The sequence below is a fragment of the Misgurnus anguillicaudatus genome, chromosome 12 (assembly GCF_027580225.2).
Source record: "Misgurnus anguillicaudatus chromosome 12, ASM2758022v2, whole genome shotgun sequence".
Taxonomy (NCBI): Eukaryota; Metazoa; Chordata; class Actinopteri; order Cypriniformes; family Cobitidae; genus Misgurnus; species Misgurnus anguillicaudatus.
The window spans coordinates 32,129,176-32,144,504 of NC_073348.2; the positions used below are offsets into that span (position 1 = coordinate 32,129,176).

The 15,329-nt window shown below is 38.4% G+C and overlaps 1 protein-coding gene across 5 annotated transcripts in view; it reads left to right on the forward strand.

Moving 5' to 3' along the window:
* The window catches only part of stard13a (StAR related lipid transfer domain containing 13a), a 73,025-nt gene that overhangs the window by 27,777 nt on the left and 29,919 nt on the right, over positions 1-15,329 (forward strand). Inside the window, exon 1 of one of the 5 annotated variants that reach the window (XM_055208136.2) lies at positions 1,836-2,282. The exons of 2 other annotated variants lie outside the window; for them this stretch is intronic. In XM_055208136.2, coding sequence (XP_055064111.2) covers positions 2,159-2,282 — 124 coding nt within the window. In that variant the 5' untranslated portion in view covers positions 1,836-2,158. Of the gene's footprint in view, positions 1-1,835; positions 2,283-6,599; positions 6,923-12,690; positions 12,855-15,329 lie in introns of those variants that run through there. 2 more of the 5 variants (XM_055208135.2, XM_055208138.2) reach the window with 2 other exon arrangements.

Genomic DNA, 15,329 nt, shown 5'->3' on the forward strand with positions numbered 1-15,329 from the left:
TGTGCGTAGGTGTTTGCGTGCACGTGTGTGGTTTGCAACTTTGCATGCCCCCTATTTCTCCTCTCATAAGTTGGCACGTATGTGCATAATCTGATGTACAGCAAAAAATTATATTATTGACATAAGAGTGAAAAAGTGGATTCATGCAGTTTTTAAATCCCAGTTACCCACTGATTCCCTAAACGTCGACGTGTCTTAATTCTATCCCATTACACGCCCCTATACAATAGCATGTTTGCTCACAAAAAAAACGGATCTGCTGCTGTTGTGATTGGCCCATTTCTGTAAGGCATTTTGGAATTAATTGTTCAGATTGAACGTGACCCCTGAAGGACACATTCTAGTACACTCCTCCATGCAAGTCTATATGATTATAAGTAGTACAGGATGCCCGAGGCTGATGACTCCCTCTGATGCCCCGTGGCCCCTGATATATGAATATTCATTAGGGTCTCCTGAGGGGCCCCGGTGACTCAGTGTGAATTCACTCTTTCACACAGATGAGCAGTTAGCTGTGTGATAACCATGCTAACACGGAGTGACGTTCGGGGCCAAACACAGGTTACATATTCACTTACGTCTGCTCTTAAATCAGTTGTTTTTTAAACTCATATAGAGATAGAAAATAATAGATAATTTGTTGTAAAGTTATCGTTGTTTTTTTGAAAATCAATTTATAAATATTTTATTTATTTATGCCTTAGCCTTCCAAGTCCGTGAATCATAAATTTAACTATATAGACGTTCCCAGCGAGACCTTTCCACCGGCAGACTGGCTCCTGCCTCGCTGTTTCCCGACTAGAGTTACCCCACTGTTTTATTTTGAGGTGTTCAGTTGCGTAAAAAATCTCTTCCTTCAGTTTGTACAGCACCATCCATCCGTCCTTTCTGCGCTACAGGGGCGTATCCGGTTTAAGAGTACCTCACCAAGGATGGAAGTGTGGACAGAACTAACCATTCATGCCTTTCCATTTCTCTCCACACCTCGCACCAGTTATGCCACCAATGTAACCTTACATAAATCTTCGCCTGTAAAACCTCCCCTGAGAGGAAGCTGAGCCAATGTAATGCATGACACCCAAACACACTGGAATGTATGTGAGAAAGAATATACTGTATATGAAGAGTTTCGTTGCAAAACGAGATAAATCCATTTTTTTACATTTTTGTCAAAACATGTTTATTATTATGTTATCATGTTATTATTTTGTTTTATGGTGCTACTTAGCTGTGTTTTTTAAGTTATGAAGGTTTAAATCAAAACAAACCAACTGCAGTTGCATTGAAATTAAATGGAATGCACAACCAAAAAAAAAACGAGATTTCTGAACAATTAAAAAAATGGTGGTTATCTCGTTTTGCAACGAAACTCTTCATATATATACATATAAATGTATGTAAAATAAATAAGTGGTAATAATAAAACATTAACCTACTGTATAATGAAAATATCAAAAATACTGTTATAATATAGACATAAATTACTATCTTGGTATTTTGTACAGTATTTACTCCATAAGTGTAGTTTAGTAATGGTCAAGATGCCAAAGCTGGAAGTCTGTGCGTGTGTTTGTGTGAGAGTCCCTCATGAAAAAATACTGTAGTATTAACTGTAGTAAGTTGTACAGTATATTAATTATAATAACAACTACACAAAGTTAAAGTATTTTACAGTGTTCTGTATTTAAATTTAAAACAAGTTGTCTTGATGAGTTCAAGTAATGTCATGCTGCTATGGGAAAAGACTATCCGCGCGCTTGCGTGCGTGCGTAAGCGAGAGAGAGAAAGAGAGAGAGAGAGAGGGGGGGGGGGCTGTGTGTGTGGTGTCAGTCAGTGTGCCTCGCGCGACTCTGCATTGCATTGGTGCTAAAACTTCTACGCATCTGTTATTACTGTCATATTGCGCTCAATCAAACGCGTGTAAACCTATGAGACCATGAAACCCACCGGAGTGAATTCTCGGTCCCGCGCCGGCGCGTGATATAAACACACGTGTTACTGTATTCGTCTTGCTGCAAGGTGACGCAGCGCCGCAGATCAGGAGCAGTGACGACAGCTGCGGCACCGGAGAGAGAGCGAGCTGGACCCGGGAGGATAACGGGTAACGGTGCGCGTGTAGGACATCCGGACCGGGCGCTACTATGTGTGACTATTCACAATGACAACGAGGAGAAAGTCAAGCAAGCTGCAGCTGCGGCGGTCCATCAGCGAGCAGCTGCGGGACTCCACATCCAAAGCCTGGGATTTACTCTGGAGAAATATACGAGACAAACGACTGGCAGGTCAGTGCGCGACAACATCGCGTCACGATGAACTTTTTTGTTTTTGCGTTATATCATTACGGGCCGTGACAGCTGTTTTGGTGAAGGTCAAGTTTATGATGTTGATGTCCCCGGATGACTTGCGTTGGAATAGCTTTACATATGATCAACGCGTATTCTTTCTATACATTATATAACTTAAACACAATGACTGCGTAAAAACAGAGTTGGATAACGTTGTGTATTAGTAATCTGCGTTCCTGTGGAGATCTTCAGATGCCAACTAACCAAGATGCTGGCTGTGCTGTGTCACGTTTTTACTTAAGGATGGAGTAGTATATTTAGGGGAAATGTTTAATGTTCATATAGTACAATAGAATAGCCTTTCGTGTACTTTAGTATAGTTTGCTGTAGTGTAGTTCACTATAGTTTAGTATAGTGTAATATGGTCGGTGGAGTATTTTCTAATTCAGTAGTTAGTTTAAGTACAGCATAGTGTGTTACAGTGTATTGAGTACAGTATGTTCTAGTACAGTAGTATATACTCTGATGTACTGTCTGTATAGTATAGTAGTGTAGTGTTGGAGGCTTTAAAATTATTCTGAAAGCTCAAAAATGAACTTTGTGTTATTTTTCAAGTATTATTTTTCCCACAATGAAAAGTATACAGTGTCTCATTCTGATATTTTTGAATCTGATACTTAAAGTATAGCAAAGTTCTGAAGTGTAGTTCAAGTATAGTTGTGTGATTCGCATTTATTTTATAGTTCTTGTAAAGTTCAGTATTAGTTAGCAGCATACTATAACATTGCTAACATAGTATTACAGTGCATATAAATGCTTACAATGTACTTGAGTATTTGTTTGAGAAAATGTATGTAGTATAGTATACTAAATTTTCATCTCAGTTAGAAAGAGCTTTATTGCCAAGTGTGCTTGCACACAAGTTTTTTTTGTATTTGAATAGGGCTGTCACGATTATGAAATTTGGCTGACGGTTAATTGACTAATATATTGTGACGGTTATGACAATTAATTGCCTGTTTAGGGCTTGACATTTAATTCTCATACATTTTTTTTGTTTGTTTATGAAATCATTTTTACACATTGTGATTATTTAAATTAATATTTTTCAAGGTTTACCTGGCATTAAAGTTTAATACACATAACACATATTTAAAATCTTATACGCTCTCGTTTATACAGGCGCTGCAGCTCCCCCTTTTGTTTTTTAGAGAGATGTGCAATCATTCCGGTGATCTGAAATCATCGCGGTGAGCCGATTATTTAATCATTGTGACAGCCCTATACAGTATTTGAAGCTTCCAGTGCATCCAAATATACCAACAAGACACATTCAAGTGAAAGAGTAAAATATAAAATACAATAAAACATACCCATAATACTAAGCTGTTTCTGTGATGTAGTTTTGAGATTTCTGTAGATGGTGTTTTCTCTTTCATGAGGTAATATCTTTGTAAAGCATGGTCCATTATCACATAAACGGCAAGGCTTCGCTTGTGGTTAAAAGTTGAGAAATTACATTTGAAAGTAATGTGTATCTGACTCTTCTTCTCGACCCAGTAACCTCATTCCTACCCTGGGGTGCTTGAGGAATTCATTTTTGTTCCAACACTCAGACCTTAATCTCCTGGGTAAACATCTCACATGATGTATTTATTAAAAATATCACGATTGATAGCTTTGTGGACACATTCATGCATCCTTTGAGTGGTTTAGTGAATGTTGTCTATGTGGGTTACAGATATAACGTGTGGGATTACTGGCATCAGTGTCCCCCCTGATTTAGACCATGAACAACTCACCTTTGTGTGACCTGTTCTGAATTTAGCTCTCATATGTGAACGCCCTTAATAACACACAGGGTTGTTTTCGTGGATCAAGTTCATGTTTAGGTCATTTTGGCACGGCCCGCGTGTGGGTGAACTTCAGTCTGGAGTGGTTATAAAGAAGTCCTCAGATGAACTGAATGATGAATTATGAATGACACTTTTGAAAACCTGATTAACTTTCATGACCACCAGAGGGCAGTCATCTCAAAACAAACCACAAAAGCTGTCTGTTTCATGTGCATGGCTTGTCTATACATGCTGCAGTGCTTTACATGTCTTAAACTTGAAACCAGACGTACAGAAACTGAGGAGCAGTAGATGAATATTTGAATGTCTTTACTTAGGTCAGCTCAGTTTGAGTTCCCAGTTAATACTTTTCCTTAGATGTTTCTTTAATAAAATTGATAGCAGAAATACAAATAGACACAAATAAGACAATGTCTTACAATAAAACTAAAAATACAGTCAATTTTATGTGCATTTATTGTCAGGTTTCAACATTGCAAGCTCAGCTATGCCTTTGGTGTTTTCAACTTTGTTTCCTGCATTTTTAATGTTCCTCGCAGTTCTGTTGAATACTGATTGAATGTTTGACCAAAGCTATTGGATATATAAGATTTAGCACACCTATTACTATGGCCCTGTCCCAAATGGCGCACTTCATGTGGACTTTCGGTATCGTGGCCTTAAAGGGGACTTTTCACAACACTTTTTAAAGATGTAAAATAAATGCAAATGAGCTGATTTCTGCACTAAATGTCAGTGTCGTGGTTGGATAGTGCAGATTAAGGGCCGGAATTATCCCCTTCTGACATCACAGGGGGAGCCAAATTTCAATGACCTATTTTTTACATGCTTGCAGAAAATGGTTTGCCAAAACTAAGTTGCTGGGTTGATCTTTTTCACATTTTCTAGGTTGATAGAAGCATTGGGGACCCAATTATAGCACTTAAACATAGAAAAAGTTTGATTTTCATGATATGTCCCCTTTAAATTGCACGTGCTCGCCTAGTCTACAAGTCTGTAAGGTGTCATCTGTCATTTTTATGCTCTGAAGTGTGCTCATCAGCGCCCCCTTTGCACCCTTGATGCAGTCTTCGGCACTGCTGCAGGCTTTACACACTTTACCAACCCAGAAGTCCTTGCAAAAGAGCAATCAGACCAATCAGACGACAGATGGGAGGAGTTTACACTGATTGGCAACTACCATTCCTATATCCGGCGTGACGCTCGAGTCTGTCCCGAAATACGACTCTGGTGCACCCTTGTGAACTTGCGTCAAGGGTCCCTATCGGCCCTGTCCCAAATGGCACACTCCATACTTTGATGACATCATGTATTGCAGACTTTAGGGACCCTTAATGCAAGTCCACAAGGGAGCACCGGAGTCATGTTTTGGGATAGACTCGAGCGTCACACCGGAAATAGGAAGGGAAGTTGCCCATCAGTGTGAACTCCTCCCTTCCGTCGTCTGATTGGTCTGATTTCTCTTTCGCAAGGACTTCTGGGTTGGTAAAGTGGGCGAAGGCTGCAGCAGTGCGGGCTTCATCGAAGACCACATAAAGGGTGCGAAGGGGGTGCTGATGAGCACACTTCGGAGCGTAAAAATGACAGATGGGACACCCTACGGACTCGTAGACTAAGCAAACATGCGCAATTCAAGCCCACGAGACCGAAAGTCGCATGAAGTGCGCCATTTGGGACAGGGCCAAAGTCTGCACTACATGATATCATCAAAGTGTGGACTCTAGGAAGTCCACAAGTCCGGAGTGTGCCATTTGGGACAGGGAATAAGAACGGGACAATGCAACGCTCAATATGGCCGCTCTGGCAATAGAAGTCCCGCCTTTCGGTTAAAAGAACCAATCAATGAGATTGTGCATACCAGTGTGCATACGCGATAGTTAAAACAACCCCGTAAACCAAACTTATAGCACAGTTAATTTCAGGTTTAATAAACGTGATTTAGAGTCTTTTCGCTTTGAAGTAGATATGACTTTAGTCTTGCATGACTGAAATAACTGCCCGGAGGTGTTGCCAACATGGTCGCCCAGATGCGTGTTTCCCTAAAGGGATTTTTGGTTTGGAGTGTTTGTCAGCTGAGGGTTCTCGCAAGCTTTGCATTGACTTTCATTGAGATTACAGAAGGACCTTTTGGGTTTTCACAGCAAATTATCTCTTGCTTTTCTACTTCCACACAGTCACAACATTTTTTCTCTTTAAAATGATTTTATTTTGCTTTCATTTCTGTTACACAATTTATTTCTCGTTGGATGAGACAGCCACACACAAACACACACAGACTGAAGAGAAGCACATTAAAAACCACTTTGGGTGAAGTTCAATTGACTGCAGAATGTTTCCAACCCTACACACCCATTTGGGTCTTCTGTTGGTCACATGACCATTGAATGGGTGGAGCAAACTAAGTGTGCGCTCAGATCAGAACTGACTCCATGCCTAGGTGTGTTTTTTTGCGACTGTGTATTTGGCAGTACTGAGTGAGTATGTGATGGTTTAGTAGCATCACTGCTTGGTAGTGCATATAGTAGGCAAACATCAGGGTGTTTAGTGCATATCTGGCTGTGTTTAGGGAGTGACTGAGTAAGTTTTGAGTGTTTTTCTGCACCTGTGGAAAGATGGACGAGACCGATCTCACAGATGATTTTATGGACAGTGAATGTTTGGGCAGCATGACTCCAGAGACTCAAGATATATACCTTAGACTGGATAGCATCCACAGACGCTCTGGACTACGCCTGGCTCGTATCATCGCTAGGCAACAGCTACTAAAGAGGATATCCCAAGGTATGAGAGGTGCTTTGGGTATCAGTTTGAGTCTTTTAAGTTATTTTTCTCTCATCTGGCTTCGGGTTTGGAAACGTTGGATCTTTCATTACTACTACATTGTCAAAATATGCAGCATTTTTGTCAAATCAGCATATTTTTATGTTACTTTAACTTAAAAAATTGATTTTATAAGTTAACTTTTGACAAGCCAACACTTAAAATAGTAGGTTGAGTTGACTTGCAAAACCAAGTTGTTTTAACCTCATGCTGCATTTCTTCAAGTGTAATAATTTAGATTTTTGGTGCATGTTGACTTTTAACATTTAATGGCAAACTTTGGTTGTATTTTACAGATATTACTACATCTTTATATATTTATGCAAGGCATTTCTCCCAGTTGTGCCATCATGTTAAGCTGATTCACTGTGGTTTATACATTGCATGCAACATGACAGTTTTCTTGTGCTTCCTAGATGTTAAGAGTCTTTGTTTTATAGAAACTTGAGATCCAATCCACAGTATTTTTAATGAATAAGCCTTTCATACTTCAAGCGTATGATAGGACAACTCATGACTTGCATATTGTATGGCATCACTGTATTATGTTTTTGGAACAGTATTGGTTTGTTTTGGTTCATTTACACACAAACATATAGCCAAGGAACATATACAATCCTAGAAATATGATTCAAAGCACTTAATATTTTTATGCTTATACAGTATACTAGTGTCATAAGTCTGTGAGCCTTTGCTTAATTTGACAGTAAAATATTTTAGAGGTGGATAGAAATGTCTAGACCTGCAGTGTGTGGTAGTTTTGTGGTTGGAATCCGTACACGTACGCACACACATTCACCGCGTCAGGAATGTTTGGGCTGCACGCCGGCTACTCTGTAATACGGCTTGTGGAGATCTGGAGAGTTTGAGAAATCGCATGTTTGTCCAGCCATGACTTTGACATGTGTATGCACAACATGCTGCAGGAAATAACATATCTCAACAACGGACAGACTTGGACAGGATTATTGATTTGAAATGACTATCCCACACATAATAAAATAAATTGATCTATTCCACCGAGGCTACCATCAGCTGGAATGTGCATTGCAGGGTTAACGTTTACTTGAAAGTTCAAGTTTGTTTTAGAAATGAATGTTGAGAAATTAGATCAGCAGGCATCTGTTGTTTAGACATGGAAAGTCAGAATATTCGAATGCAAAGAGGTTATTCAGGTTTTTCAGATCTTGATCGATCCCTGACCTTTTTTGACTGACTGCAGTGTAAGTGTTAACAGCTGTACGGTGAGTTTTGTCCAAGAATTTCCATCAAAAACTGGGCTTGGTGCCTGTCAGGCAGAGAAGTTGATAAAGTAGATCAGCCACAGGGATCAGTTTGAGCTTAATGTGAACTGAAAGCTGTGCCATAATGAGACTGAAATACTGTATGACCACCTTAATTTGAGTTGATTTTGTTTTGTCTGTTTCTCTTACTTCACCTAAATGCAACAGAAATCTGTCTCGGAGGAGAAGTCAAAGTTTATCAAGTCAAATATAAACCATGTTCAGCATTTAAAGAAAAACACACCGTTTTTTATATTGTACTATGTTCTTATTATAATAGTGTATTTATTATGACATTGGCCCCCTGTTTCACAGACAAGGCTTAAGGATAGTCCTAGACTAAAACACATGTTTGAGCTGTCTCGACGAAAATAACTTGCACTGACAGATCTTAAAATATGCCAGTGGCAGATTTGTCTCAACATACATTACACAACAGTAATGACTTCTTCGAAGGCATGTTTATAAAAGATAAAGGGAACATAATACGTTGCAGGCTAGACTCAAACCTGCATGAACAGAATGAGCTCAACGTGCCAGTAGCTTGTGTATTAACCTCTTTACCACAGCTTTGACATCTAGTTTTAAATATATAGATCATGATTTGTGCCCTGATCTTAACTCTTGTTTTTCAGTATGCATTCCTGGATGATGAATATGTACATTTGTTTTATCATGAGCTGCTGTGGCATGTGTGCAGTTGCTCAACAGAAGTTAGGGTTTGGCTTTAGTGTGGCAGTGATTCACTTCAGCTCTTCAATCCAATAACAATCATATCCTCTCATCCCTCACACTAGCTCTCTGGTCTTCTGTCCATACAACTAAGCTTTTATCAAAATAATGACTTACTGAATACAGGAAGTGGCTCATGTTTTGTTTTGTTAGGCATAAGTGGTCATGAGGACAGTAGCTTAAGATAGATTTACATTTATTTATTTATTAAGTGCTTGCATTTATGTTTATTGTAAGCTTAAGCTCTAAAAACAAAATGCTCGAGCTTTGCATTCAAAGTTAGAGCCCTTTAAATTGGAATGGATTTTGATTGGCTGTCAATATTAGTTGAAAAAAACACTCAGTTTCTTTTCTCTGTATCTGTATCATATGGTTATGGTATGCTTCTCTTAAGGGAGTCATATTATGAGATTTTTTAAAGATGAAAAATAAGTCTTTGGTGTCCCCAGAGTGCATATGTGAAGCTTTTTTTTTACCCCAAAGATCATTTATTATAGCATGTTAAAACTGCCACTTTTTAGGCCTGAGCAAAATTGGGCCATTTTTGGGTCCTTTAAAATGAAAATGAGCTGATGAAATGCAAGCACTGATCACAATGATGGTGGTTTGTTGAAATTGAAACTCAATTGTTCTGTCAGTTATCTTTTCTTTCTCTCTCTCTCTCTTTCTCTCTTCACTAAATGGCAGTGCCGTTGGTTGGATAGTTCAGATTAATGGGCAGTATAACTGTAATTGGCCTTGCTACCTATCACAAAACAGGCGAAATCTGAACAACCAAAATTTTAACATGCTTGCACAGAATGGTTTACCAAAACAAAGTTTCAAATATCATGAATTTTGGTAGTCAAATAATAAATCAAGAAAGAGTTGAGAATACTTGTTGTTACAAAAACAGTAATAGTAGTGTTAGCCAGCAGTACTACTTTGAAATTCGAAAAATAAATATGCTGTTCTTGTTGCGTTTACATGGCTATAACCAGCAGATGTCATCACATGCTGTGTTTTGTGTATCTCTAAATTTAGTTTGAATCTAGTTGTGTAATCTATCATCTTATCTAGCGGTGTAGTTAATGTAGTCAAATAAAAACATTACGTAATCAATTTCACTGCATCTGGCAATTTTCTTTTGAACTTTAAGGAGCCTGATAGCTTTTAATTATCTCATCTGCATCATTTTAGTTCATTATACAGTGATGGGTTTTTCTGGACCTCGGAGATTAACTTTTCCACAATGTTGTCTGCCATTTCAAATCACTTTAAATTCTAATAGATTTGATTGGCTGTGTTCGTCAGGTGGAAAAAAATATCTTCCGCTTTTCTCCTTAAAGGGGACATTTCACCAGACTTTTTTAAGATGTAGAATAAATCTTTGGTGTCCCAGAGTACATATGTGAAGTTTTAGTTCAAAATATGATATAGACAATTTATTATAGCATGTTTAAATCGCCACTTTGTAGGTGTGAGCAAAAACGTGTCGTTTTTGGGTTTGTCCTTTAAAATGCAAATGAGCTGATCTCTGCCTGCATTAAAAGGCAGTACTATGGTTGAATACTGTAGATTAAGGGGCGGTATTATCCCCGTCTGACATCACAAGGGGAGCCAGATTTCAATTAGCTATTTTTCACATGTTTGCCGAGAATGGTTTACCAAAACAAAGTTACTGGGTTGATCTTTTTCAGATTTTCTACGTTGATAGAAGCACTGGGGACCCAATTATAGCACTTAAACATGGAAAAGACAGATTTTCATGATATGTCCCCTTTAAATCATAATGATTTAACTTTATTTCATCGTTATCATTATCTTTAATAGTGTTAATTGCCCTTTTACACCCCAAGGCTTCAGTGTTCAGGCATTAAGAGCTGGGTTGGGCAGATTTCAATCTAGCCCCTAATGCCTGATTCTCTCTTGCTCGAAAAATCAGCAGTTGTGGTGCAGGTGTATGGGAGAATGTGTAGCAAATCCAGTTATCTGTAAATGTCAAACATATGACGCACACCCACTTGACTGTAAAAAAATGATTTTATTGTACCATTGTTTGTACACTAAAGGGACAAAGAGGTTAACTAGAGAGAAATACATAAAGTAGTTGTTGAATGCTATTCTAGTTTTTAATTCTAAAATAATTGCATACAGTTTGGAAACTACAGACAGGCTTTGCAATCAGGATTTGTTGGACTAGTGGTACTGCTGTTAGCACAGTAACCCTCACGAGTTATTTTTGGATGGACTGGAGGCCCCTGTTTTATTGTTTTTTTCTCTCCATTACTTTGTTTCTATGAGTGGTTTGAGTTTTGACCACTGACTCTCTTATGCCTTATGCTTCCCACATTCCTCTGCCTGCCACTTCTGTCTTCCCATCTCACACACACACAACCTCACATGTGAAGCCTCGTCCTGTTCCCAGATGGGAATGTGTGAGGACTGTGGGGAGTGTGCCCAGATCTACTTAGCCCATACTTGACCCGCTGGTATCTCGCTCACACAAAAACACAGACACATGGAGAAATCTCTTGTTTCGTTTGTCATTCTGCTATTTCTACTTCTCTGTTTTGGCATAATCTGCCTTGCGATGCCTCATAATTCCACTGGGTGGCTGTGCAAGAAAGCAAGAAGGGGGACCAGAACAACATTCACATTTGAAGGCAAAGTTGACCTAAATATGAACATTTTATAAATTACCTACTCTCATGCCATCCCAGAGTTATCTTTAAGTTATACACAAATAAAATATTTTAAATACAAATGCAGTCTTAATAATTTCTTATATGTGGGCCAACATGGTGAAAACATTAGTACAATTCATTCCAGTGGGTTAATATATATCTAATGATATATATAAAAATTTATATACACATGTAAAAATTTATATAAATATACAGTACTGTGCAAACGTCTTAGGCCACCATGCCAGAATTAGATTTGTTGTTTTTGCAATGTTATAGTGATCATATATAATTGTTTCTCAGTGTCTTTAATAGAATACATCCAGAAAATATAGGAAATGTGTATATAGTATTAAAAACTGGATAAAAATGTAAACTGATGTGTCAAGTTTTTTCCACTTGAACAATAGCAGGAAACTGCAGGATCTCTTAAACTGAAATAAAATTAAATCCTCATTTTAAAGAAATTCGTCTTTTTTCGTCATTCTGCTCAAAAATGCTCAAGATGTGTTTAGTGCCAAAAGAGGTCACACTAAACACTGATGATGCCTAAAGAAGACATTTAGTCCTGAAAATGTATTTTTTAATTTTTCCTGTATTTCCTGCTTGTATCTTAATAAAATAGATTAAAAAAAGTCTGGTGATGGTGGCCTAAGACTTTTGCACAGTACTGTATATATTTGCATCTGTTTGTATTTATATATACAAATACACAGTACACACACATATATGATGTCACGATTAATCGTTTTGCCGGCCCTAAATTTAACCCCCGGACAAAGCAATCGCCATACATGCAGGTCTAAAAAACACCCTTTCACATCCTATGCATCTCTCTCTGTCTTTCTCTTTGGGCTCTTGAATTGTATCACTGTCTGGGAACAGGTTGCATATCCAGCTGCGAGCGCAAACGTGTGCATATGATCGATGGCTCTCTGAAGGTATCAGCACATGTTCAGTTTCTCACGTGTTCATGGGCGAGGGGTGGGGGGCGCAGGCCGTACATACTCCAGCTGTTCGGAGGCGTTTCAGGGAGGGCGGAAGAGGCGCATAAGCATTAAAGTCGAGAGTTGTGCATAGAGAGTCTTCTGCAGAAGGGAAACGGGTCGGAAATGGGCTCTTCTGAATAAATCATGCTGTTTGTTTGACTGGAAACTTCACTGTGGTTTTAGGATCTTACCCATAACCACAGACTGCTGCTGATGCCTAGAGGTACCAGATCACTGATTCTTACCGTAACTTGTTTCGTTCATGATGTATGGATTTTTATAGGGTTCATTCTATCATTGAAATAACTTTTGTTTATTGTAACCTACTTTGAGACATTTGTCTGTTTTGTGTTTGTCTTTGTTTTTACAGTTAGTGTACTGAGTAAAGTTGTACTACAGTAGATATTGTTTGTACATGTCTTAGGAGTTCTTACTGTTTTAGGCATCAATTTTTTTCAGCTGTTCCTTCTAAAATTACTAGGGTCTTTCTCCCAGAAAAAAAAAATTAGGAGGAGACTTTAAAAAAAATAGTTCACCAAGTTCTTACATGTTGAACAAAAGAAGATATTTTTTTATACATCTTAGCTCCTCTTTTTTTCCATGTAATGAAAGCAAAGTAGGGACTGGGGCCATTTACCTCTAAAAAGACAAAAAGGTGCCAATTTCTGCCATATTCCAAATCCTGTACAGTCATATACAGGGTTCCCACGGGTCCTTGAAATCCTTGAAAGTTTGTGAATCTGGGGAAAAATTCAAGGCCCTGGGAAGTTTTTGAAAATATCGGACATGGATACAGGTCATTGAAAGTGCTTGAATAAATTTTTTGCAAGAATTTTTCTGGAAAAAATCCATATTATTCCCTGTAGTGTAGGATAATATCATACAATTCTAGACTTTAAGCAAACGTGCTAAACTGTTCGCTTTAAATGTTTATATCTTCTGTAATGCAAATGTTGATTCATACCAAAATGCTTTTTTGCATAGTTGTGTTTGACACATGAAAACGTCTCGGGTTTCATATGTAACTGTTGTTTCCTGAGAAGGGAATGAGACGCTGCGTCTCCCTTGCCATACTTCCTGCATCCCTGTAACGCCGTCTTTGGCAATATTTCAGATAGCGATATACTTCCTGGCTCCCGCATCACCGTCTTTGACGTTAAGCCTCACCATTGGTTGAATTTGATATACACATTCAGACACACTTACCCCTGGAGGCGTCCCCAAAGTGTCACCGCAGTGACGCAGCGTGAGTTCCCTCAAAAAGGAACTGTAACAATGTATCTTTAAAGGTAACACAATGTAACCTTGCTCTCACTTAAAATACAAAATAAAGGTTTGGACTGACATGAGGACGAGCAAATGTGACCCAGTTTGTGAAAACACAGTTTGAGTAATTTTTTTGTGATTTAATACATAAAGTCATCCTAGAACATTCAGTGAAAAAATATGACTTTTATCTATAAAATTGATTGAGTAAGGTGATGTCAAAGATGGAAATCAAACTTTAATGCTTAGATTTTAACCTGGATTTCACAGACAGGGTCACAAATAATAGCAAAATTTGAAATTTTGAGCTGAACTATTCCTTTGCAATAACGTATCCATTTGCTCGCTACCCATTGCTGCTTATAACATTTAATATATGATTGATTCCCTTTCTGATTTTTCTGTCTTCTTGGACATGAAGGACATGGTTCATAGTGCTGGAACTTCAGAATCATGTTTAGTTAAATAAGAAACTTCCTTACGATCCCAGTGGATGGATGTCAAATCACTTTAGCATGTGTGGGAAAATGGCAGTGGTCCAAATGTGTTGATGTGTGTATGTGTGTGTGCTTGTCTGTATTAACTGTGTGTGCTCTGATGAGCAATACAGAAATTGTTTGGAGAGATCCCATGGGTGAAGTGTACTTCTCCATAAGTGTGTGTGTGTTTGTAGCTGTATTTCCTCTCAGTTGTGTGCATTGAGATAAAGACTACACTACTTAGAATAGAAGCTAAATGTTTGTATAAGAGGATGCATTATAAACCTTTAAAGTGGCATTAACTGGATGGGTGGTCTTATCTAAGTGACAGACATGGCATTGTATAAAATGCACAGACAGTGTTTATTAGTACTACAGTGGAAATTAGTAGAAATGTGAATATTTGGTTAGCATGTTGATTTACAGTGGGTGCCCCTAAATTTTCTGGTTGCACCCCTAAAATTTTTAGTTGGGGGTCACTGTGCTCTTAGTGAAAAAGTTAGTCTGGAGCCCTGTACAATGACTTACGCTGTGTCCGAAATCACCTACTTTCATACTATGTAGGTTAAAATCTGTAGGCAAGACGAGTAGGATGTCCGACTTCATAGTATTTGAAAAACAGGAGGCGAAATGTACCCGGATGACTTACTACTTCCGGCAAGATTTTGAAGTGTGCATTTGACACTTTACCATCCTGTGAGCACCCGGGAGAGGAGTAGAAGATGCATTGTCATATTCAAAAATGTTGGAAAGTGGTAACGCGCTCTATTTTAATGTATATACATAAGGAAAACAGCAGTTCTTTGTGGTTAAATTGCGCTTGTTTAACATCATCCAATTTAACATTTATGCATGTTGTTATGATGACATATGTCACGTGTAGTATCAACATGAAAGTGACATAGTGGCAATGTATGGTAACCCATACTTTGTGAACTCTGGAGTTAACCCAT